This window comes from Lissotriton helveticus, chromosome 9 (assembly GCF_964261635.1).
Source record: "Lissotriton helveticus chromosome 9, aLisHel1.1, whole genome shotgun sequence".
Classification (NCBI taxonomy): Eukaryota; Metazoa; Chordata; class Amphibia; order Caudata; family Salamandridae; genus Lissotriton; species Lissotriton helveticus.
The window spans coordinates 519,389,721-519,413,165 of NC_136070.1; the positions used below are offsets into that span (position 1 = coordinate 519,389,721).

At 43.3% G+C, this 23,445-nt stretch overlaps 1 protein-coding gene across 1 annotated transcript in view; it reads left to right on the forward strand.

The window, feature by feature from the left end:
* AP5M1 (adaptor related protein complex 5 subunit mu 1) overlaps window positions 1-23,445 on the forward strand; it is a 107,843-nt gene that overhangs the window by 37,688 nt on the left and 46,710 nt on the right. Inside the window, exon 3 of the mRNA XM_078660367.1 lies at window positions 19,780-20,007. Within this exon, the coding sequence (XP_078516493.1) occupies window positions 19,780-20,007 (228 nt within the window). The remainder of the gene's footprint in view (window positions 1-19,779; window positions 20,008-23,445) is intronic.

Below are 23,445 nucleotides of genomic sequence, written 5' to 3' on the forward strand. Positions count from 1 at the left end.
AGGAGAACGTTTTGTACAGGACACATCCTGAAGTCCTGCATTTCGAGGTCCTCCTATAAGTGATAATGAAGAAAAAATAGGCAAAATGAAATGAAACAATTGCCTAGAATCACACAATTTGATCAAGTGGGGAAGCCGAAATTGATCCCAGGTGCAATCCAACATCTACTACATGTGCATGCGCTGCCTCCTCTATGCCTGCCTTACACATCCCAAGCCCCTGGCCACCACACAGCAGGCATCAGTCAGCCCTAGGCCACACCACAGTCCGAATGTTTTGGCCCTTCAGAAAATGTTTGCAAGTAGCCATGTCATAGAGGCAATCTCTTCAAACAAATCCTCATATTCAACATGAACACCAATAGGACAATTGTCACAGTTTGGTCCTGTATATAAATGGACACATGGGGATATTGACAAAAATGATGGGGATAAAAGCAAGTGTTGCGCCTCAGTATCTCTACATTGGGAGTATATGGGTTGGAATTCCAGCGATTATCTAAAGGGAGGATAGCGCCTCTGTACTCTAGTCAGGGGTTGGTAGCATTGGTCCACCACAGGAAAATTATACACAACAGCAAAAGCAAAAGAGAACAGGGTTCAAAGTGGAAGAGCCTTTGAGGAGATGGCATATATAACTAAAGAAAGGATCATTATGACGAACCAAATATGTAGTAAAATAGTATGTAAAGTACAGATGTATATGTATAGGACCACAAACGCTGCCTGCTCTCATGGGGAAGTATGATAGAGGGCGCCTCAGTTCTCCAGTTCGCACCAGGGAATATCATTTTTGAGAATCAAAGCACCAAGGAGAGCAGTATCAGGCCTTCCATGTTTGTTCCACGAATGTCATTTGAGGGCTGCCTGTGCAAAATTTAGGATTTCATGTGGAGTCATCCCTGGATGGGTTGCTCAACCCGATATCTGTTACCCCAGTTAATAAAAGAAGGTGTGAAGCCTGATTTTTCTCAAGAAATTGTGGAGCTAGCATTCATTCAGAATTTATCCTCTTTGGGTGTAGGACATTAGCCTCCTCTGTTGTGAGTGTCTTGGTGGCTAGGTTTACAATCTATTTCTTTTTGTTTGACTCCTTGTCTGCATCTGGGGTTCTGACTGTTGCCACTGGACCCATATTCTTCTTCCTCTGCCCCAACATCTGTCTAAAAAGGTTGGTTAAAGGGCTGAGGGAAGGGATTATGAGTGCCATAGGTTACTCATATAAAGGTGGTGAGGGGCCATTGATCATCATTGCTCGCCCAACTTTCCGTGCTAGTGTTGCTACTGAACTAAGTGTTCCTCTTACGTTTGTTGTTGCTACTCTTGTCTGTGGTGATATAACCCCCTCGTACTGAGAAATCCTCTTTAAGATAGGGATAGACTTTCTCCTGATCAAATTTTTGTGATGCCCTTTTGGAGGTTTGATATTTTTTGATGCATCAAAAAATATGTATGCTCATTGATTTCTGTGTTGGATTTGTAGATTGAGAACAATATTCCAGTTTTTATGGCATTTTATGCAATATGGACCTTGATTAGCAGAGCTTGGAGAGGCATATTGATTTTTAGATCATCCAGTCTCTGGTACACTTCCAGGCGATCTAGGACCACACACATCTAAAGATGGCATCTTCTAAGAAGATACATGGTGCATTCGTCATACCATTGGGAGAGATGTTGGCTCCGAGGTATTTAGTCATGATTGCTCTGCGAAGAGTTATTTTTACTTGTTTTATTTTTAGAGCAGTAATAGATGGCTGTCTGAAGGGGTGGTTCCATCGGCTCTCAATAGTGATGTTCTAAGAATTTCAGCTACAATGTCCTTGCCATATATGAGGCCCTCGTTGCCATCCATGGTCAGGATAGGGTGTGTAAAATCCTGCCTGAGGGATCGGGTGTGGTCCACGTTTTAGATCCCTGTGTAGGCAATCTGGCTCACACAGGATAGAGAGCTATCCTTCAGCTTCTAGGAGTAGATGGACAATGTCCCTCGTCTGGGCCGCCGTACATGAGTCTGAACACAATAATGGGGGGACTGGGAGCACGTCTAGGTCCAGCATACAAGCACCCTAAATGTATGTGCGTACTAGTGGAGTATGCAGTTCCTAAAAGAAACAGAAAAGCCAGTAGCTCAGGAGGGGACTGTGATCTTGTGGGTATAGCAGGCTGGAATAACAAGCGTGGAGGCTGTATGAAGTGTGCAATGTCTGTAACTTTTTATTGCAGTCAGTAAAGACAAGAATCCGGATATAGTGATGGAAACACAAAATGAGGCTCCAGTGGATAGGGTGAAGTGCTGGGGACGTCGTATCTTCGTGGGGTTATCCTGGTGTTGTCCTCGGAGGTCGTAAGGGAAACAAGAAAGGAGCCATTAGTCCGACCGGACTAGGAGCACGGATTACCGTTACCGCAACCCGGGAGGTGAGGGGCTTGAAAACAGTCGTGAGGAAGGTAGGGTATGGGAGATCGGTATGGGATGAAGAGAGGGTAAACGTCAGGAGGGTGCTTGTGAGGGTTTTCGTGATAGGAAAGGGGGGGGGAGGATATAAACACCTGTGCAGAACACGGGTAGTGGAATCCCAAAGGTGCTATACAATACTTTATAGTGATTAACTAAAACCCCCGGTGACGCAAAGTTATTTACAACGCACCTAATGTGCTGCGAATGGCTATTCTCGGGGTTTTGAATACTCACAGGCTCCGCCGCAACTCTCCAGTGAGTTGCGGCCGCTCCCCAGCCACCTCCTGTGGACTCTACCAGTCCTCACTCCACACGTCTTCTTCTTCTTTGGTCACCGTCTCTGGTTCCGCTTCGGTCCGAGCCTCCTGCCACGAGTTCGCTTCTCCGACGATGTTCCTCTCTCGGCGTCCGTCTTTTCCGGCTTCGTGATCCTGGATTAGGGAGGTACTTCTGGGGTCAACAGGATGTTCTTCCGTGGGTCCTTGCCAGGGATTGGTTCCTGGAAGAAAGGACAGAGGGGTGGAGTTCTGGGTGTTAGGGATGCTTCCTGGTCCCAGTTCGAGGAAGTGTACTGCTCGTTAGGGCGCCGCTTCAGAGAGGTAGGTGAGGACACCGGATTACATCCCCTTCCCCTAGCTGTCCTTCCTGTACGGGTCGGGGAGGAGGGGGACCGGGAAAGGAAATCCGCATTCCCTTGTTCTGTCCCTTTCCTGTGTACGGTTTTAAACCTATAGGGCTGTAAGGCTAAAAACAATCGGAGGACCCGGTCGTTATGTCCTTTGTTTCGGGCCATCCATTCCAAAGGTGCACGGTCAGTATATAATGTAAAGTCTCGACCTTCTAAGTAATAGCACAAGTTTTTAATAGCCCATTTAATGGCGGGAGCCTACTTTTCAATGACTGAATAATTTATTTCTCTGGGAAACAATTTCCTGCTCAGGTATAGAATAGGTTTTTCCTCCACGTTCTTATCTAGTTGGGAAAGAACCGCCCCTAATCCCTGGTCTGAGGCATCTGTCTGGAGTACAAAGGGTTGGGAGTAGTCGGGGCTAGCTAGCACTGGTTTGGACGTTAGTGACAGTTTGAGGCCATTGAAACTCTGCCAGAGTTGGGGTGTCTGGTTTCTCAGGGTTTCGTCTGTTTTTGCTGCCTTCTTTAGGAGATCCGTGAGAGGGGGCAGCCCTTTGGGAGAAGTTGGGAATAAATCTACGGTAGTACCCGAGAAGGCCCAGAAACGCTCGGAGGTCTTTTCGGGTTTGGGGAAAAGGAATGTGATTTGAATGGCTGTGATCTTGTTATCTTGTGGGCGAATGACACCCTCGCCTAGAAGGAAGCCAAGGTATTTCACGGTTTGGGCGGCTAGGGTGCTCTTGGAGGGGTTGATAGTGAAACCAAAGGAACCTAGGGAATAGACAACCTGCTGTAAGTGTTTTGAGTGTTGTGCCCAGGTGTCACTGTAGATAATGATATCATCCAGATAAGCTCCAGCGTATTGGGCATGAGGTCGTAGGACCAGGTTCATAGCCCTCTGAAAAGTTGCTGGAGCCCCATGGAGTCCAAAGGGCAGAACCGTGAATTGAAACAATCCCTCGGGGGGTAGAAAAAGCTGTTTTCTTTTTATCCTGATCTTTTAAGAGTATTTGCCAGTAACCTTTGCATAGGTCGAGCGTGGTGTTATACTTGGCTTTCCCTATCTTTTCTATCATCTCGTCTACGTGAGGGAGGGGGTAGGTGTCAAAGTTCGAGATTGTATTTACTTCGCGGAAGTCGATACAAAATCGTACTGATCCGTCAGGCTTTGAGACTAACACAATGGGGGAGTTCCAATTGCTTATGCACGGCTCAATGATTCCCATGCCTAACATCTGTTCTATTTCCTGTTTGATGACAGACCTACGGGCCTCCGGGATCCGGTAGGGTCGAAGGCGTACGGTCTTCCCTGGATCGGTTTGTATGGCATGCTCGATTTATAGTGGTATGTCCGGGGTTGGTGGAGAATACATGTTGAAGGGGCAGGAGGACGTTCCGGAGGTCTTGTTTCTGTGATTCTGTCAACTCGGGGTCCAGACAAGGATCAAAAGGAAAGGTTGGTTTGGGGAGTGTCCCTGACAGGACTGGTCGGGGACCTTCCCATTTCTTAAGGTGATTTATGTGATAAATCTGGGTAGTCCCACGGGCAGGGTCTAACTCTAGTTCATAAGTAATCGGAGTTACCTGTTGGAGAATGGGGTAGGGTCCCTGCCACTGACCCAACAGTTTCTGGTCGGAGGAAGGCCTCATTAAGAGTACTAAGTCACCCACTGAGAAGCTTCTGGCTTTGGTGCCTTTATCATATTGGCGTTTTTGGGACGCTTGGGCGTTTTCCATATTTTGGCTGACTATGGCCCGTATTTGTCCCAAATGCGTCTTGAAGTTCTCAATGTACTCGAGTCCGGTCGGGCTCTGCTTTCCAGGCCTCTTGAGCCATATCTAGAAGGGTCCGGGGAGGGTGTCCATAAAGGAGTTCATAGGGGGAATATCCTGTGCTGCTCTGTACCTTACACCGTATAGCAAACCGTGCTAACGGTAGCATCTCCTCCCACCTCTTAGATTCCAGAGCCAGTAGCTTCTTTAGGGTTGTTTTGATGGTGGCGTTATAACGCTCTACCAACCCGTCTGTCTGTGGGTGGTAAGCAGAGGTTCGGATTTGCTTAATCCCCAGCTGTGAACAAACCTGTCTCATGAGGGCGGAAACAAAGGGGGTACCCTGGTCTGTGAGGATTTCTCTCGGGAACCCCACTCTTGAAAAAATTGCGATCATTGGCTTTGGCTATGTTTTGGGTGGTGGGTTGTCGCAGGGGTAATGCCTCGGGGAAGCGGGTGGCATAGTCAACAAGGACTAACGCGTACCGACACCCACTTCGGGAGGGTAATAGGGGTCCTATGATGTCCATTCCGACTCTGCTAAACGGTACGTTGATGATGGGCAGGGGATGAAGGGGTACTTTTGGGGGACGATACCTACTGTTTCTCTGGCAGACCGGGCACTCCCGGCAATATACTCTTACTTGCTGATGAAATCCTGGCCAATAGAACTTGTCCAAAATGGCCTGTCCGGTTTTTTCATCACTAAAAGGACCCCCCAACAAGTGGCTATGGGCAAGAAACAGGATTTTCTCACGAAAGGGACCCGGAACTAACAACTGGGGTGACTGACGGGGACTGCCTTTTCTATATAATAAACCGTTCTTCTTGACAAAGTAGGGACCTACTTGCAAAGGGTCTTCATTTTCCAAGGCTTTTCCCCAGGCTTCATGTAGGACGGGGTCTTCTCTCTGGGATGCACGGAATTCCCTGACTGTTTCCCAGGGGTGCTCTTTGGCTCTGACAGGGCATACAGTGATATAGTTTATTTTCTCCTTCCTTTTCTGGTTTCTGGTTTTTCGTTGTTTGGACGGAGAATCCCGTGAGGGTTGGACTTGTGGAAAGGGTGCTTCAGTCCACCATTGGGATAAAGAGTCAGTTGTGTCTTTGAGGAGATTTGGGAGACCCGAGTAATCGCTCACTAGGATTACTTGTTCCGGTAGTCTGGCTATAAGTCCCACTGTTAAGTCGGTTCCAAGATCGGTGGGATGCTGAATGCGTACCTGGGCGGTTCGGTATCTTTTGGTATTCCCATGAACACACTGAATGGCAACTGTGCCAGTGAGGGGACCGACTGGTGACTGCATGTCTTGGGGCCGGAGAACACTCTGTCTACACCCTGTGTCAGCCAGGGCTAATACAGACTGCCCGTCTATCTTCACAGGGCAGCGATAAGGTGGAGGTACTGTTCCCGGGGTGGCACATACATAGTTCCGTGCTACCCCCACCTCCATAGGCTCCTCCCTCTGGGGACACATTCGGGCTATGTGGCCATAAGCTCTGCAATTCTAACACTGTGGCTCAGGGTTAGGGGGTCTGTATACGATAGGAGTTGGCAAGAGAGGGAGGGGATCCGGTTGTCGGGGTATGGGTGCCCGATGAGGTTGGGTTGTTGGGCCGGGTTGTATGGTTGTCTCTTCCTATCTGGAGTTCTTGGGCTCTGCTGTATGCGCTAGCGATTTCCACCGCACTATCAAGAGTGAGGTGTGCGTGTTGTTGTACCCACCTCTGGGTGGATGGATGCAAGGGTGCCAAAAATTATTCCAAGTATATCTTGGCTAGTATAACTTCCTTTGAGGAATTGGCTGGTCGAAGCCACCGGTTGGTTAAATCTTTGATACGGAAGGATAAAGCTCTGGGAGTCTCTTGTGGTCCCTCCTTTGCTTGTCGTAGCTTGACCCTATAAGTCTCGTCATCGATTCCCAGACGTTCTAGGATGCATCTTTTGATGTCATCATACAGAGTGTTGCCTTGGATGTTGGCTTGTTGGTATGCAGCCTGTAGGTCCCCCGTCAATAGGGGTCCCAGGTATTGGCTCCATCGGTCAGCCAGCCAGGAAGCGGCCTGGGCCAACCGTTCAAAATTTGTAAAGAAATAGTCCGGGTCTTCCCCCGGCACATATTTCTGTAAGACAACCGACGGTAGGGAAGCGACTGGCCTTTGCTACCCCATGGCGTCAGTGAGCTTCCCCAAGTGCAGGTCCTGGGCCTCTCCTTGACCTTTGAGAATATCGTGTAGCTGTCCCCTATCGTCTTCAGCTGTTTTAAGGAACTTCTCCATCATTCTACCCATCTGTTCTTTGGTTTCCGCCATCTTCTGGACTGCAGCCTCCATGCCTCCGACAGATCTCACCTCTGACACCACCTGTGATCTTGTGGGTATAGCGGGCCGGAATAACAAGCGTGGAGGCTGTATGAAGTGTGCAATGTCTGTAACTTTTTATTGCAGTCAGTACAGACAAGAATCAGGATATAGTGATGGAAACACAAAATGAGGCTCCAGTAGATAGGGTCTCTGGTCTTCCTCCTGTGAAGGGCCGGGGACGTCGTATCTTCGTGGGTTATCCTGGTGTTGTCCTCGGAGGTCGTAAGGAATAGGGAAACAAGAAAGGAGCCGTTAGTCCGACCGGACTAGGAGCACGGATTACCGTTACCGCAACCCGGGAGGTGAGGGACTTGAAAACAGTCGTGAGGAAGGTAGGGTATGGGAGATCGGTATGGGATGAAGAGAGGGTAAACGTCAGGAGGGTGTTTGTGAGGGTTTTCGTGATAGGGAAGGGGGGGAAGGATATAAACAACTGTGCAGAACATGGGTAGTGGACTCCCAAAGGTGCTATACAATACTTTATAGTGATTAACTAGAACCCCCGGTGACGCGAAGTTATTTACAACGCACCTAATGTGCTGCGAATGGCTATTCTCTGGGTTTTGAATACTCACAGGCTCCGCCGCAACTCTCCAGTGAGTTGCAGCCGCTCCTCAGCCACCTCCTGTGGACTCCACTAGTCCTCACTCCACACGTCTTCTTCTTCTTGGGTCACCGTCTCTGGTTCCGCTTCAGTCTGAGCCTCCTGCCACGAGTTTGCTTCTCCGACGACGTTCCTCTCTCGGCGTCCGTCTTTTCCGGCTTCGTGATCCTGGATTAGGGAGGGACTTCCAGGGTCAACAGGATGTTCTTCCGGTGGGTCCTTGCCAGGGATTGGTTCCTGGAAGAAAGGCGCAGAGGAAAAATATAGCTTGATTAGTGAAAAGTATAGCTTGGTTACTAATCAAGCTATATTTTTCCTCTGCGTGGTAATTTACCGTCACTGCCGGGGAACCATTCACAGCCCATTGACACGGCTCACTTCCCCAAAACGCGACCGAGCGATTAGCTGGCGCGTTCTACTGAATCTCCCGTATCGCGGGCTATTGTGGCTTTTATGGTTTAGGCATTATTTTGTCCTGATGATGATCCTGTTGATCTTTGAATAGGGATCAAAACGCCGTTGACTTTTCTAAAACACCATATACTGTGAATGTATACTGTGATTTGCTTGTAATGGTGTATACTGAATTTCTGTCACTGTCTCATTTACAGAAATCCGTTGCTTCTGCCTAAATACTTTTCTCTTCTCTTGACTAAATTCTTCACCATGTCATTCTGTAAACTTTGGGGTACAGGCTTGTGCTCTACTTTGAAGAATTGTTGAAGGTTGAAATTGTGTGATTATTGAAAAAAAGTAAACATTCTTGGACCGCTGTTCGGCTGGACAAGTCATAACTTAATATAGTTTCCATTGTGTCGATATTTATTGTATTTATATCACCTTTTCATGGGACCACTGTTGTTGCAAAAAATTCAGGAGGATTATTGTCATTCTTTAGGCCTGTTTCTGAGCTGAGAAGGCGCCTAGCTGTGAAAGGCACACCCCTTGTTTAAGAACGTTTCTTCTATACACTTGTCTGTGTGACCTGGACACTGTTCAATGAGAAATCTCTATGGACTCTAGTGCATATAGGACATCTGCTTCTGCTTTATTTATTACTGACTAGCTCTGAATTCAGGAGTTGATTTCTCTACCCAGGAACTGTTTAGCTATCTTTTGGGCTGAGAGAAGCTTTTCCTGATATGGCCATTACACATCTTTGTCCTCATTCTGCCTCTGGGCAGTAGCATACGCAGAAAGGGAGTGGTAGATATATACTAGACATCAGAAGACCATTTGATCCCACCCATCCTTTGGTGGCACCTTATCCGCTTCAAAGTGACCTCAGGAATGTTCTGTGTTTTTCCTTACTAATCACATTCCTGTCCAGTAAAGCTCAGCTCTGACCTCTTATCTTGTTGGCCCCTTGCATGTAGGAGTTTCAAAATGAATTCCTATCTCCATAAACTGAAGCATGAACAGAAATCTGACACGGTTAATGAGAGTACGATCTTTATTTGCACAAGATGATAACTGTGCTCCGTATGCTAATGACCCTCGTAAGAGCTGTCAGCTTCAGAACTTCCTACAGCTAAACTCTCAGAATATTTCACATGACGGACCCAGATTTCATGCGTTCTTAATAACACCTAATGACTTACAACCCTCTGCATCCCTGTAACTTCTGCCCACAAAGACCAGCAATCAAAACAACATATCTATGTACGCTGATAGATTGACCCCCCCCTCCCAAAACAGATAATTGCATGTTTTTAAAATTGATTGTACCTCGGCACTCATATATTTTATACCAAACATATATTATTTGGGGGAGATTTCCAATCCTGACCCGATTAAGGTGTCCTGACTTATAATGCTTTCCAATTGTTTCAAATACAAATATCCAGATATGAACAATGTTTATGTCTTTATAGGAAAAAGGAGAACATCATAACATTGTATTGGCTTTGTGAATTAATATCTTGTTGTTCGGTAGAACTCATCTCAATACAATTCGTGTTGACAAAACATAATGCGACATAAAGATATTAATGGACATCAATATTTTCGCTAGATTCTTTATTTTGATCACGGAGAGTATGACCTGACTGGAATGTCCCCGAGTTGCGGTTTGCGCGGAAGCACTGAAAGGACATATCAAAGCCCCTTGATATCCCTTTTAGAACAATCTCCAGCGGGGTTGCTTCCCGTGGTATATGGAGGAACGAACTTCCATTACTTAATTGATCTAAATTCCCGTTCCTTCCAGTTTTATTTACTTACATGTTGTACTTCCCACGTTTCATTATTCAAGACTGAAGTTTGAGATCTGACATCCGGTAAGAGTTTATTCCCGGCAATTCTGCACCTGACCGTGCCTCGCCACTAGGATTTTGTTTTAACAAGGTGTTGTATTCTGAGTACTTGTATTCAACGCCCTCTGAAGCAGGCCTCCCGGTCCAAAGGGTGTACTGTGTACTCTTCAATAAGGATTGTTTAACAGGATATTGACAAACATGCATATAAACCTCTAGAACACCAGTCCTCATAAGAAGTTCCCCAGATGACTCTTAAATATAATGTTCCATCGCTCCAAACATGCTGCTTCCCATGAGCTCTTGTACATGTTTCATTAATGCTGAAACAGCCGCACTTTTTGGATGAGATTGTACAAATCATGTTTCTATTCAACCTTCTGCATCACTTTCCTGTGTGACACAGAACTTAGTGTATCTCTCCCTTAGTGGTCCGTGACACTCCTTTTAATTTCTTAGCCGGAGGTAAACAGGACGAGTCCAAAGGGGAAGATAGATCATTACAACGCGTGGTATTAGTTGTACAGGGGCTGTTCCCTCCTACTTTCAGCTCAGGAGGCTTCCACGTGGGTTCCCCTTGTCATGTTTGGGCCTTCTTTAGAGATAACAATGTCCCTCACTTCCAATTGAGTACTAACTAACCTTTCCTCAACACTACAAATTTCCTCATTAATCACAAATCATAAAAAGGTGACTATACTGACTATACTGTTTGCTGAGGGTTTCTCCTGTCATAGTTGATTTTTTTTTCTCCAGGTCACAAACTTACTCACCCAAAAGGAACATGGGAAAAGGTGTACAACAAAAAAGAGTGGGCCCAGCCCAGCCTCTTCAGGTGCAGACTGACCCAGTCCCCGCCAGGGCACATCCCGCGCAGCAGGATTGAATAGTACCTTGAGAAGCACTGGGAGAGGTACCGACTTGTGCTGGAGGCCAAGTGCAGTCTGTTCAATTAAGTCCCCCTCCTGTTGCTTATGCTACTGCCCCAATACAGAGCATGTCTCCATCGTTGTTGATTTCTCCGTAGTATTGGTTAGTGTCCTGCAGCATCAGGAGGGGTATCATTCATGCTATATAAATATATTTTATTAATTCATCATTCGAAGATACGGACATGTCCTTTATTAAAAATACAGCACTATCTATTCCCCAGGCAATTACCACTCCCTCTCCCAATGTTGGATCCTTGGCAGACAACAGATGCTCATCTTCTTTGTTGCTCTTTTCTTTTAACTATTTGCTTCATTTACCATCATTTTGCGTCACTCCTAAACTTTTGGGTGCTGCTACTCAGTCATCCACGGGTTCCCTGGCATCTGTATTCTTTGTATAAAGAAAAATGACTAACTTATTTTAAACTGTGCAGTTTCCAAACTACATTCTTCTTTGTACTGTACCTTTTGTCTAACGTATTTAATACAGTAGTATTTCTCAACACTGACTGTGCCCCCATCACCTTCCCTTATTGTTGCTTTAACTCTTGGTGAGTGTTTGTGAATATTACAACCTTCCAGTTCTAGCCAATAGCTTAATTTTTGTGATTAAAACATCTCCATTTATGGCTTAACAGTAAATATGGAAACCCCTTTTCCACTGTTGACAAACAGGTAGAGAAAGGCATGGACAAAAACAGCACTGGTGGATTTAACCCTCCATGGTTCCCTTTTTCTACAGTCTATATTGCTGACCTATGGTTGATTAGACTCATCAGAACATCCTTCCTTTGCATATGTGATGCGTCTGTGTCGGTCTGTACCTGTGTATATTATGTCCTGAAATACATACCTAATCTGATTTGCTGCCCCATAGTTGCATAGATTTACTAGATAGCACTTCTTCTTTGCAGAAGGCAATTGTTTCCCTAGATGTTAGGCATCCTTTTCACTCATACCTGCTTATGTTCAAAAACACACACTCACGAAGTGCACTCCAGAAGGTTTCCTCCCAAAGATGTAAGCATAGATCCCTCGTGTGTACTATTGTAGAAGTAGACAAGGAGCCAAGATGTGCACAAGTGTGACGGTTATAGGTCTATAACAGACCCTGCTGAGGATTCAGAAGGAGATCATGGTAAACAATGCGATGACAACGCACCTACATCACAAGTGACCTGCGTGTTGAAATGCAAACTGCCGCTTGAACTGTGTGCACCCATCATGACTGTACTTCATCCTTGACAGCCGCTCATCTACTATGACATCATACTCCTTTTGATGGTGGTACGTTGCATGGCGTCTAGAAACCTTCAAATGTTAGATCACCAAGGGAATATCCTGATCGAGTTCCCACACCTTTTATACATCAGAATGAAGCAGGATCAGAGCAACTACTGGTATTTACCTTCATCTATGATGTAAGAAGACGGCAGGTGGCAGGCTGATAGCGCGGTCCAACTCGTCACCAGGAAAAAGAATCCCAACACTGTGGATATGGGCAATATCTTTATATGCATTAGATCTAAATAACAGTTTACCAGCCACAGTCACTGGTGGAAATTGGCGGGTTCAGATCGCCCCACAGCCAGACTCTCGGAACATTCCACATGACGGATCCAAATTCATTGTGTCATTGATAGCACCCAAAGGCTTATATTCCAAAGAAGCCATACACTCTACAAGTTTATCCTCTAGCACCTATGCAGATATGGGACCCCCAAAAAGACACCAAAACAATAAGCCCACGGATGGATAGGTCAGGGACGGTGTTAAGTCTCGATTTCATGTGGAAATGTGTCCCAAGATAAGGTACAACACAACATTACAAAAATGCAGTCAGTTATGTAAGGTTAGACTCAATAAGTGAGTTCTAGGGCAAAATACGAAAAGTCATTACCAGGGAGGCACTCTGCAAAAGGGCATTACAGAATTTTGGTTAAAATCTAAATGATTTAAACTCCCAGAGAGCAGCAAAATCAGTAAGAACTTGGACAGCATCCCTAATAGCTTTGGAGAGGTATCATAGAAGTTCTAACTCCCTCCAAAATTTGAGGGTTTATATAGGAACTCTTCTCATAGACTAAAACAAAAACTATAGACTCCCCAGGGTGTGAGCAAAAGAATAACAATTTCAGCAAATCAGAGCACAGTAAATTGGAGAGTCATACTACCTTATTACCTAAGCACTATCCCACTGCATGAGAATACAATTTCAGCAAATCCGAGCACAGTAAATTGGAGTCATACTCCTTATCACCTAAGCACTATCCCACTACATGAATATTGATTCCGCCTGAGGCGACTGAAATAATCCAGAGAATGCAGAACAAACTAGTTACAAATCGACAGTGAATTAATGCAATACAGCAAGCAGGAGGAAGAAACCTGGAATGTTGTAACATTGATGAGTCCTTGTTAGAAACACTTGTTTGAGAAACTCATTCAGAAATAACCAAACATGACTTTGCCTGAATGTATGCAGCAGAAATAATAAACAGCGAACGTGTACAGTGAGATATTCATTTTGAAAAAGATGGCGTCAAGGCCTTATTGAGACCTAATTAGCATAAGACTATAAAATGCACTTTAAAATATCATAGCAAAAACGTTTCAAAGGCAATAACATCAGATACGTGTATACATGTGAATTACATTTTTGAGCCATGTTCTGCACTTCGTTGTTAAAAACTCCCATGTAAATTTACATAGGTTCCACATAGATGTGGCACAGGGCTTCTGTGAAAAGTCACTCAGACCAATTTTATCAGGAGAGACAAGCTTGCACTCTCCAGCCACAGCTAACCGGAAAAAGGCCTACTCTTTCACTTATCAAAATTGCTTCCAACACTTCACAAGCTGGAATGATGCTAGTAATTACTGTCCAAAAATGAGGTATGGACTTGGGTTTCCCTCTTGACGACGTCGACCCATTCTGAGTCTCAAGCCAATGTACGCATAAGGACTGGTGAAAATGCATAATTGGAGCATGTTTTGCTGTAGAAAAATTAGACCTACAAAAACATACTGTAAGCAACACAAACTGCCTGGGCTTTATGCTCCACCAGCCATGCAGGAGACCTTCCTGACCCAACAGAAGTGGTACAGCATTTTGCTTTCAAGGTCAATGAAAATTATTACGTGCTGTCACAGAACATAGCAGTGATATGTACTAGAAATTAGAGGTGTGCGCACCAAAGAATTAACAGGGAGAGCTGAGCGAATGGTCTTTCTTGGCTCTAACAGCCCATGCACGTCATAAAAATGTTTGAAGTGTTAATTCTGCAATTAACATATTGTAGAAATATGATGTTTCTTCAGAATTTAAAAAGTGAATTTCTTTAACATGTGGAAGTGTTTCACTTTAGTACATCAGATTATATCACTGCATGAAGCATACCACCTTAGTACATCAGATTATATCGCTGCATCAAGAAGCATTTTTTTAAAGTGATACCTTATAGTTTTTAACCATGAACTTAGAAACATTTCTGGCCTCCACTGTGCTCTGTTCTGACAACACCATTAATGAACCAAGAGGCAACTAAGCTGTCCTCTGCTTCCTATATGTGACTTTTGTTGTTAATATGCAGTGAACCTCAAACTAAAAATAGGTGCTCAGACAAATCGTGGAGGACTCCATTGAAGCCTCTCATCCATGTGTTCAGCTTCAGAAGTGGTATATTCTGTCCGCTAGTGTAATGTCGTGGTTCGCATCCTCATAGGGTTTTGTTCACCTGAGTTGTCCCGTTCGCCAGGTGAAATGCCATCCTCTTCTGGAGATCAACAGTCCACGTTGACACTGATGTGAAATGTGTGTGAATTAAAATCATCTCCATCCCAAGAAGTGCATTTAATACAAGCAAATATAAATGGGGATAAGGTTAAAAGAAAGGCAACATCATTAGGAAGAATTACTAATCCTACACATCTAGTTCATTAGATCGAAATGTTTCTGCCATTAGTAACCCTAGCAGCTCAACCAGACCCAGGCATCTAGCTTCTGATTTCAGTGGTTATGGACATACTAGTTTTGTTGTTTTTCAAAACATGTTCTAGGCAATATTGTGTCCCTATGACCATCACAGCCCTCTTCATCATTTCTAGATATCGTGTATATTCCTCAGTCTTCTTTTAAGGAAATATCCACAGAAGAGCCTGTAACCAAATATAGTAAAGCTTTACACTTCTTTTCCAATGAACAGTACTTTGGATTCCCCTCTTACAATATTTTAAAGTTGAAGAAAATCCTCTTTTTGGAAAGAAATTCAAAGCTTGTGTTAAAGATGATTCAAACAGATTGTAGCTCTCTCATAGTACTTGACTGCCTCTCTCTCTCTACAGTGCCATAGATCCATCTGGGTGAATACCAGGATTTAAAATGAACATACTTTTAGATAGATGTAGTGATTAGCTGGCAAGGAGTCCTTTCTGAATATGGTCTCTTCATTGACTCTTGTTATATCAATTTGTAAACTTTGTCAGAATATGTAATCGTTTTTAAAGCGTGCATTTTGAAAAATATGACGTTCTAAAAATAAAATGAAGAGCACAGACTGTAGTAAATATTGTTACAAAATTGTTTCACCAACACTGTTCACAAATTATCTGTACACAAGGTGTGATGAGATGGCTGTCTCAATCAATAGTTCTATCTCTGACTAGTTTTAAATATATATTCTACTGGCGGTTGACAGTTGATAGTTATAGTTAGGACCTATTGTCCATAGAAGAGCGTTTTTCTTTTCCTAATGCCTTTCAGACTGTTTGACAAATCTTCACAAAAGTTTCGGAACTAGTTTGCCAGTCACTTCAGCTGCAGTCTGGATACAATTGGGGTGATCCCTCATGGGGGGATGAGGAATAGAAGGGGTCCCAAAATGCATTTTCCTCATGCAATTTCTCATTGGGATTTTAGATAAGACGAAAGCCCGAACCGCTGAATAGAATTACAATTAATTTGGTAGAAAGCTAGATCTTGGTCCAGAAACAGTGCTTTTGTAATTTGGTGTATATCTGTTCAGTAGTTTTGGAGTTATTAAAGTAAAAAGATTTATATGTATCTAGAGATGAGGATCAATCATGGTGGATCTGCGGATCCATGGACCAAAAGCAATGTAGTGATTGGCTGGTCGCAACCTGAGGAAAGTTACCGCTGCCATTTTGTGCATCGGAACTCTATTCTGGGGTGGGGGAATGGGAATTACATTTAAAAGTGACAGAAGGGGGTCAGGTTAGAGGTATCCTGACCCCATGGGGCTGATGGAGGGATTTTTATTTTAGTGTGAGATGATCTGTGGATCCACAGCGGCACTCCTGTGTGCTCTGTGGCAGGTTCAGACCCCAATAAAAAAATACATACACCTGCACACCTAGTCGAACAAACCACAGAACCACTCACACACCCACACAGTCCCTCAAAAACCAACTCACAAAACCACTCATGAACCCACAAAACCGCTTACACAGCCACTCACAGACCCACACAGCACTCAACGCACCCATACAGCCACTCAACACACCCACACAACCACTCACACAACACAACCACTCACACACCCATACAGACACACACACCCACTCACATACCCATACAGCCACTCACACGCACTTACACACCCACTGACTCATCCATACAGCCACTCACTAACCCACTCACAGACCCACAAAAACACTCACGCATCTACTCATGCACCCACAGATCCACTCCCACACCCACTCCCACTTATACACCCACAATGCCACTCACACAGTCACTCATACAGCCACACACAGGAAGTGATACACTTATAGAAATTGCAATAGCATATGTTTGTATTAAATGTGTTCTTGTTTTAGTATTGAATGTGTGCAATATAACCTGCAGACCTCTTATTTGTCTGAGGATTCACAAAGGATACGTGGATCCATAAAATGAATTTTAAAAAGAAAGACTTGGTGCATTTATAGAAAGACTACATAAGTTACAATCCCTTAGCTTTTTAATTTTTCGTTTTAAAAAACATAAAAATTAATGCGTGATTTTTTTTTTTATTTATGAACTTGTGAGAGTGTATATTAGTAAATTGAACTTATAGGCCAAATTGTTGTGCAATTTATATTTTTTTAAACTGTGAAATTCTCTAAAATACCAAAGATTACATGGACGTTTATAGTTAGGAAATAGCATTAAAATAACTATAGAAATTAACACAAAAAAAATAGACATTTACTGATAAAAGCAAAGTTACACAGACATTATAGTTAGGAAATAGTTCTTTAAAAACCTTAGAAATTCAATGAAAAAACAAAGGCTACAGGGACGTTATAGTTAGGCTCAGATTTTATGCACACAAAACCATAGAAATTCTGCAGTTATAGATACCTTTTTTTTGTCCTCATCCCGCAATCACTTTCTTGCTGGCAGAGCTCTCATCTCCAAACAGGGCAAAGATATTGCTGTTCCAAAGCGATGTCGCCCATACACAGAAAGAGAGAAGGAGAAAACAGGGAAGCCCAGCAGACCTGGCTTAATCATTGGACCCTCTAATTTGTTGCCAATTTACGTAATGCACCCAGACTCTCTCCAAATTTTGGGAATCGCTAGCTATATCCATCCGGCTTGTATGCTTGATGTTTTTAACACAGTCAGTAAGAAGTGGTACATTTGCAGATTTCCACAGCCTATATATCTCTCGTCTTACCAGCAAGACCACCTAAAAGACACATTTTGTTATAGAAGAGCTTGCCCCCAGACTTGCATCTGGGTTAAGCCCAAACAATATAAGTTGAGAGCTTACCTCTATCTGGTATCCTGTCAACTCATCAATGAAGTTACATACTGATATCCAAAAGTGGGCAACCATTGGGCATTGCATAAACCTATACATATCATCCACCACTAGGAGTTTACACTTCGGACATCCAATTTCTCTCCCATTGATTTTTGAAAGCTTGGTTGGTGGCCAGTAACCCGTGTGTGGTAAACAAATGGTTTCTCTTAAGTGAGGCAGATTTCGCCACCGCATATAATATGGAAAAGGATACTTACCATAGTCATCTGACATTTCCTTCCACAATTCCTCCTTCCCACATTGTGGTCATATCCAACATGTTCTTCTCATTGGCTTCCAAAAAGGCCCCCTACCGCATCAAAACATCCTTCTTTAGGGGCCGTTCTTCACCTGTTCAAGTCATGGTTCATGCTCCTCTTCTGCCCACTCTTGGGTTGCCCACCACGATCATAGCTGATAGTATTTGATCTGGGCCTATATTTACAATCACCTCATATGGTTGTTGGTAAATAATAATGAAGATGCAGCCATTTTCTGTACCTTGCGTTCTCTTGACCGTATCCCCATTCTGTCCTCCTCACCTTAATTTTTTCCTCCCAATAGCCGTCTGGTAAAGTGCTTTATAGAGCCGTCAAATAAACCGCTGCGGCCTGTGCAGGTAAGAGCGGTGAGGCCACCGGGGTGGATTTCGATGGACAATGACAAGGGAAAATTAAATAAATAATTGATTCTCCCTCGCAATCGTCCGTCGAAATCCTCCTCCACCCAGCCCCACTGCCCCTCCGCTCTTACCTGCACAGGCCTCAGCTGCAAATAAATTAATGAAAAATACATCAAGGCGCTAATAAGGAAATGCGTTGAAGAGGCACACTTCATACATGTACTACTTTCATCTTTCAGACATCTTAAAATAGTTAGTGAATGCTTTGTATGGATATCTGTGTCCCGTTAATAGAAGTCCTTAAAGTTTGTTTATTGAAAGACTGTTGAAGAGAGGTTTGTCAATTAGTTCACACGTTGAGTTAATATACTGCATGGATTAGTGTTCAACTTGTTGGATGCTCCTTCAGCAGACCCCACTGAGGACTTCTTAATGCTTAAATCTTCTTTAAATCGGTAAATAGCATCATCTCTCACTACTAGAATTATAGGAAAAACCAGTCTAGTTTTCAGGATATCCAAGATTAATAAGTATGAATGAATGGATGTATATTAAATTTCACCGACAAATTGTAAATATGTCCTTCTGAAACTCCGTCTGGAGTTTGATGTCCAGTGATTGGACAGTCATAGACTTACTCGGATAGCATTGGTTAGAAGCAGATAAGATGCTGTTTGAAGCACTACATAGAAGATATCTGTGTCCCGTTAATAGAAGTCCTTAAAGTTTGTTTATTGAAAGACTGTTGAAGAGAGGTTTGTCAATTAGTTCACAAGTTGAGTTAATCTACTGCAGGAATTAGTGTGCAACTTGTTGGATGCTCCTTCAGCAGACCCCACTGAGGACTTCTTAATGCGTATGTCTTCTTTAAATCGTGTGTTATGAAGTTGGTTAATAGCATCATCTCTCACTACTAGAATTGTAGGAACACAAAATAGGAAAAAACAATCTAGTTTTCAGGATATCCAAGATTAATAAGTATGAATTAATGGATGTATATTAAATTTCACCGACAAATTGCAAATATGTCCTTCTGAAACTCCGTCTGGAGTTTGATGTCCAGTGATTGGACAGTCATAGCCTTACTCTGATAGCATTGGTTAGAAGCAGATAAGATGCTGTTTGAAGCGCTACATAGATTAGAAAGAGAAGTCACATTTACTACATACTGGAATGCATTACAATTGCACAATTCTTCTGCTTTCCATTACCTTGAAAATCTTTTCATCAAGGTTTCTGTGTGGGAAGGAAAATGAAGAGTCACTCTAAGGCTGTCTCATTTTCTTATGGTTCATTACTCATCTAGAATCTGTTTTGTTTTCAAAGTGCAACTTAGACGCAGCAATGCCAAATGTGACAGTCAGCCTGAACCTTCCAGCCAATGGATCCCCATTGCAGGATATCCTGGTCCATCCCTGCGTGACCTCCGTTGACTCTGCCATCCTCACGTCTAGTAGCGTTGAAGGAACCGATGACTCTGCATTCAGTGGTCCTTACAAGTTCCCTTTCACCCCTCCGTTGGACTCATTCAGTTTGTGCTACTACACATCACAGGTAAATAACTGATGCCCACCAGTAACTTTACACCATTTTTATAGTCTTGTGTGATATTGTAGATTTTATTAAAAGGCAGTGCCAGTAATTTGTTACCTCACCTCAATGTGAAGGTATACAATCTTAAATTGTTGTTGCTGTTTTCCTCTGTGTCTCTGTACCTCTTCTATGTTATAGATGGAGTGCTTGAATTAATTGCAACCACTTGCATTGTTCTGGATAGTATCCAATTCCGTTATTTCTTCTCTGTGCCATTACAAAGTAGGACCTACCATCATAATAATTTATGAAATCCTTCTGCCATTTCTAAGCACTCTAAATAACGAGTGCTACTGTTACCCATTGTAAAGATTCTCTTTTTACCAACCTTGAAAACCATGGAAGGCTGTGCTGGCCTTGCTTTGCCAATATTAACAAGTGCAGATCACATCAGATCTCAGTGATGAGCATTTAACACACTGCACCATCATTAAATTGCAAACTAGATCTAGGAGACTTTGGGCCCAAGAGACAGATCACAAATCGTACACCAATGTTTGTGCAACCTCTCTGATTTTGCAATTCAACTCGGTACTAAGGTCGCATCACAAAATCTCCAGTGGCAGGAGGTCACAGAATGACCTTCCTAATAAATATTAATCAAGTAGTTTGCTATTTGCGGCCCCCTGTGATTGACTACAAACACTGAGTGGGTAGGATGCAAGGGACAGCAGACCACCATCCCATTACCAAACAGGAAACAGTTATTTGTTTAAAGCAACCCATGCTGCTTAAAAAAAAATTGAAAAAAAATCAATTTTGTGGCCTCAGATCCAGTTATGTTTTATGATTCATTGTGTTTGTGATCACAGCTTCGACCTTCAAATATCGGCCTCAAATGTCTGATGGAATTAATGGCAAATTTGATCCTGGCCTTGGATTGATATGGCAAGAGTAGCTCCAGAGAGTTTATGGAATGGGTATGTTTATATCGCTTACTACCCCGGATGTAGCCCTGATGTTCTTTGCAGACATGTAGTGCGTTATTCCATAGGAGCACAATGTTAGTGATTAGATAAGTACAAGGGCTGTGGTTAGTCATGCTGTTTCCATTCGGGCCAATCAATGTGAAATATTCTTCTCATGCAGAATATTGTGAGATTGTGCAGTTACTATATGCATTTCGGTTCTGGGGTCAAACCATGCACACAGTCCCCTTGAGGATAATCCTGTTCTCCTAGAATTTTCACGTGAGGATATTCCAGGATTGTTGATCCAAGATAACTCTTTAAACAGAAGACATTCCTCCAGAAGTATACAATTGTCATTTCACAATGACCAGAGTACTTTTCTATTCAATAAAAATGAGAGTGGGTGAAGGGGCCAAAGGGCATTCTGAACTTCCATGTTGGAAAGTAAAAAAAAAAAGGGCTGGCGATGGAAGGATAATGGTATAGAAAGAGGGACAAGAGCATTAGTCAGTTAGAGGGTAGAGATACTTGCAGGAAAGAGAGTTTTAGAAGTATAATGTGAGAAAGGAGAAGTTGAGTGAGCAAGAGAGAACAAGACTATTGATAAGTATCAAGGGTAGAGCAAAATAAAAAGGAGAAAAGCTGGAGCCCTTCCATAGTGTGGAATTTTATAAAATATCTTCTGTTAAGGAGTCAGGAGGTGAGTGAAACGTAGTTTATTGCATATAGCCCTAACACCAAGGGTGCGTCTTCAATCCAAGAGTTCCTTGCTGCAACTGCCACCAACAGTCACAATGCCCAAGATTCTACGGTAGAATGGAGTAACGTCATAGAACCCTGTGCATGGCTCGTGGCAGCGGCGCGAGGGCATGACAATGTGAAGGCACAAGAAAGATAAGCAATAACAAGGTAAAACACAACACATCTCCTTCTCAATGATAAAATATGAGTTCCTAACTCTGCTTTTGGTTTTCCCTATGCCAAGGTGACCTTCTTGACAAATTTCTAGGAGTCTTGCACGTAAATTGGTTGGAGGAATTACTTTTCCATTCCTAAGTATCAAATCTCCTTCAATAGATAATTCATCTCCGAGTTCCCAAAAGGTGTACAACTGTTTGGGAATACTTTTCTTTTCAGGCCAGCCATCTTTTATAAAAAAAAAATTACTTCAAGAAGGGTAGCATCTCCTTCCATAGCTGTAGTTCAATCAGAATGTGATATGCAAGGTACCTCATCAATGATGTTGGCGATACAAAACGTTTCTCTATCTGAGATCTGATTATCTGTGTTGGGTAAAGGCAACCGACTTAAACAGTCTGCTACCCGATTTTTTTATACCAGGGAGGTACTCCACTTTGTAATTAAAATCCAACATTCTCGTGGAAATACGTGCAAGGCGAGGAGAGGCACATTGTAGGCCTTTGGTAGAGAGCAGTTTGATCAAGGGTTTATGGTCACTCCTAAGGGTAACCTGATATCCCCATATATACTGCCTAAAGTTCTCTAAACCCCAGGCACATGCAAGAGCCTCACGCTCAATCACGGAGTATCTTTCTTCAGTTGGTGTGATTGAGAGTGAGGCAAAAGCCACAGTCACTTCCTTGCCCTCCTCGGTAATTTGGTTAAGCACAGCTCCTAACCCAGTTCCACTTGCATCAGTAGTTACAATACTGTGGAGTGAGGGATTAAATCCTTGGTGAGGAGGGGCTTTGCAAATGTCATTTTTAATCCTTTTGAAAGCCTCCGCACATGCAGCATTCCACTCAAATTTGTTGTTTTGTTTAATCAGTTCCCTCAGAGGAAAAGTTTTTGAAGAGAAGTTTTGTACAAATTTAGCATTAAATTCAGAAAGGCCTAGGAAGGCCCTAACTTCATCCTTGTTTTTAGGTGAAGGAGCTTCCCTAATAGCAGATAGTAGCTCTTTTTTGGGTTTTATGCCACTCCCATTAATCTCATGTCCCAAGTATGTGACCTCATTGGTGGCAAATTTACATTTGCGAACTTCAGCAGTAAGACCATGACGGTCAAGAATGCCCAACACTCTGTTTAATTTCTCATCATGTTCCCTCCTGTTGGTGCCCGTTACCATAATATCATCCTGAAAAATTAGGAGATTCTTTTCCTCTCTAAAAAGTGTGCGCATTAATCTTTGGAACATGGCCGCTTCCGAGGCCAGTCCGAATGGTACTCTCTTAAATCTAAAGCATCCCAAGGGCGTTACGAAGGTGGTGAGACTTCTACACTTGGGATGTAACGCCACCTGGTGGTAGGCCGAGCTTAAATCAATTGTGGAGAACCACTTGGCACCATTAGTGTAGGACAGCATTTCACTAATTTTTGGCAAAGGAAATTGGTCGACCAAAATGTTTTTTTAGGTCGCGTAGATCCACACATAGGCGGAGTTTGCCATTGAATTTCTTAGCGATTACCAAAGGCGAAACCCACTCGACTGACTCTACAGGCTCGATAACACCTGCCTTTTGTAACC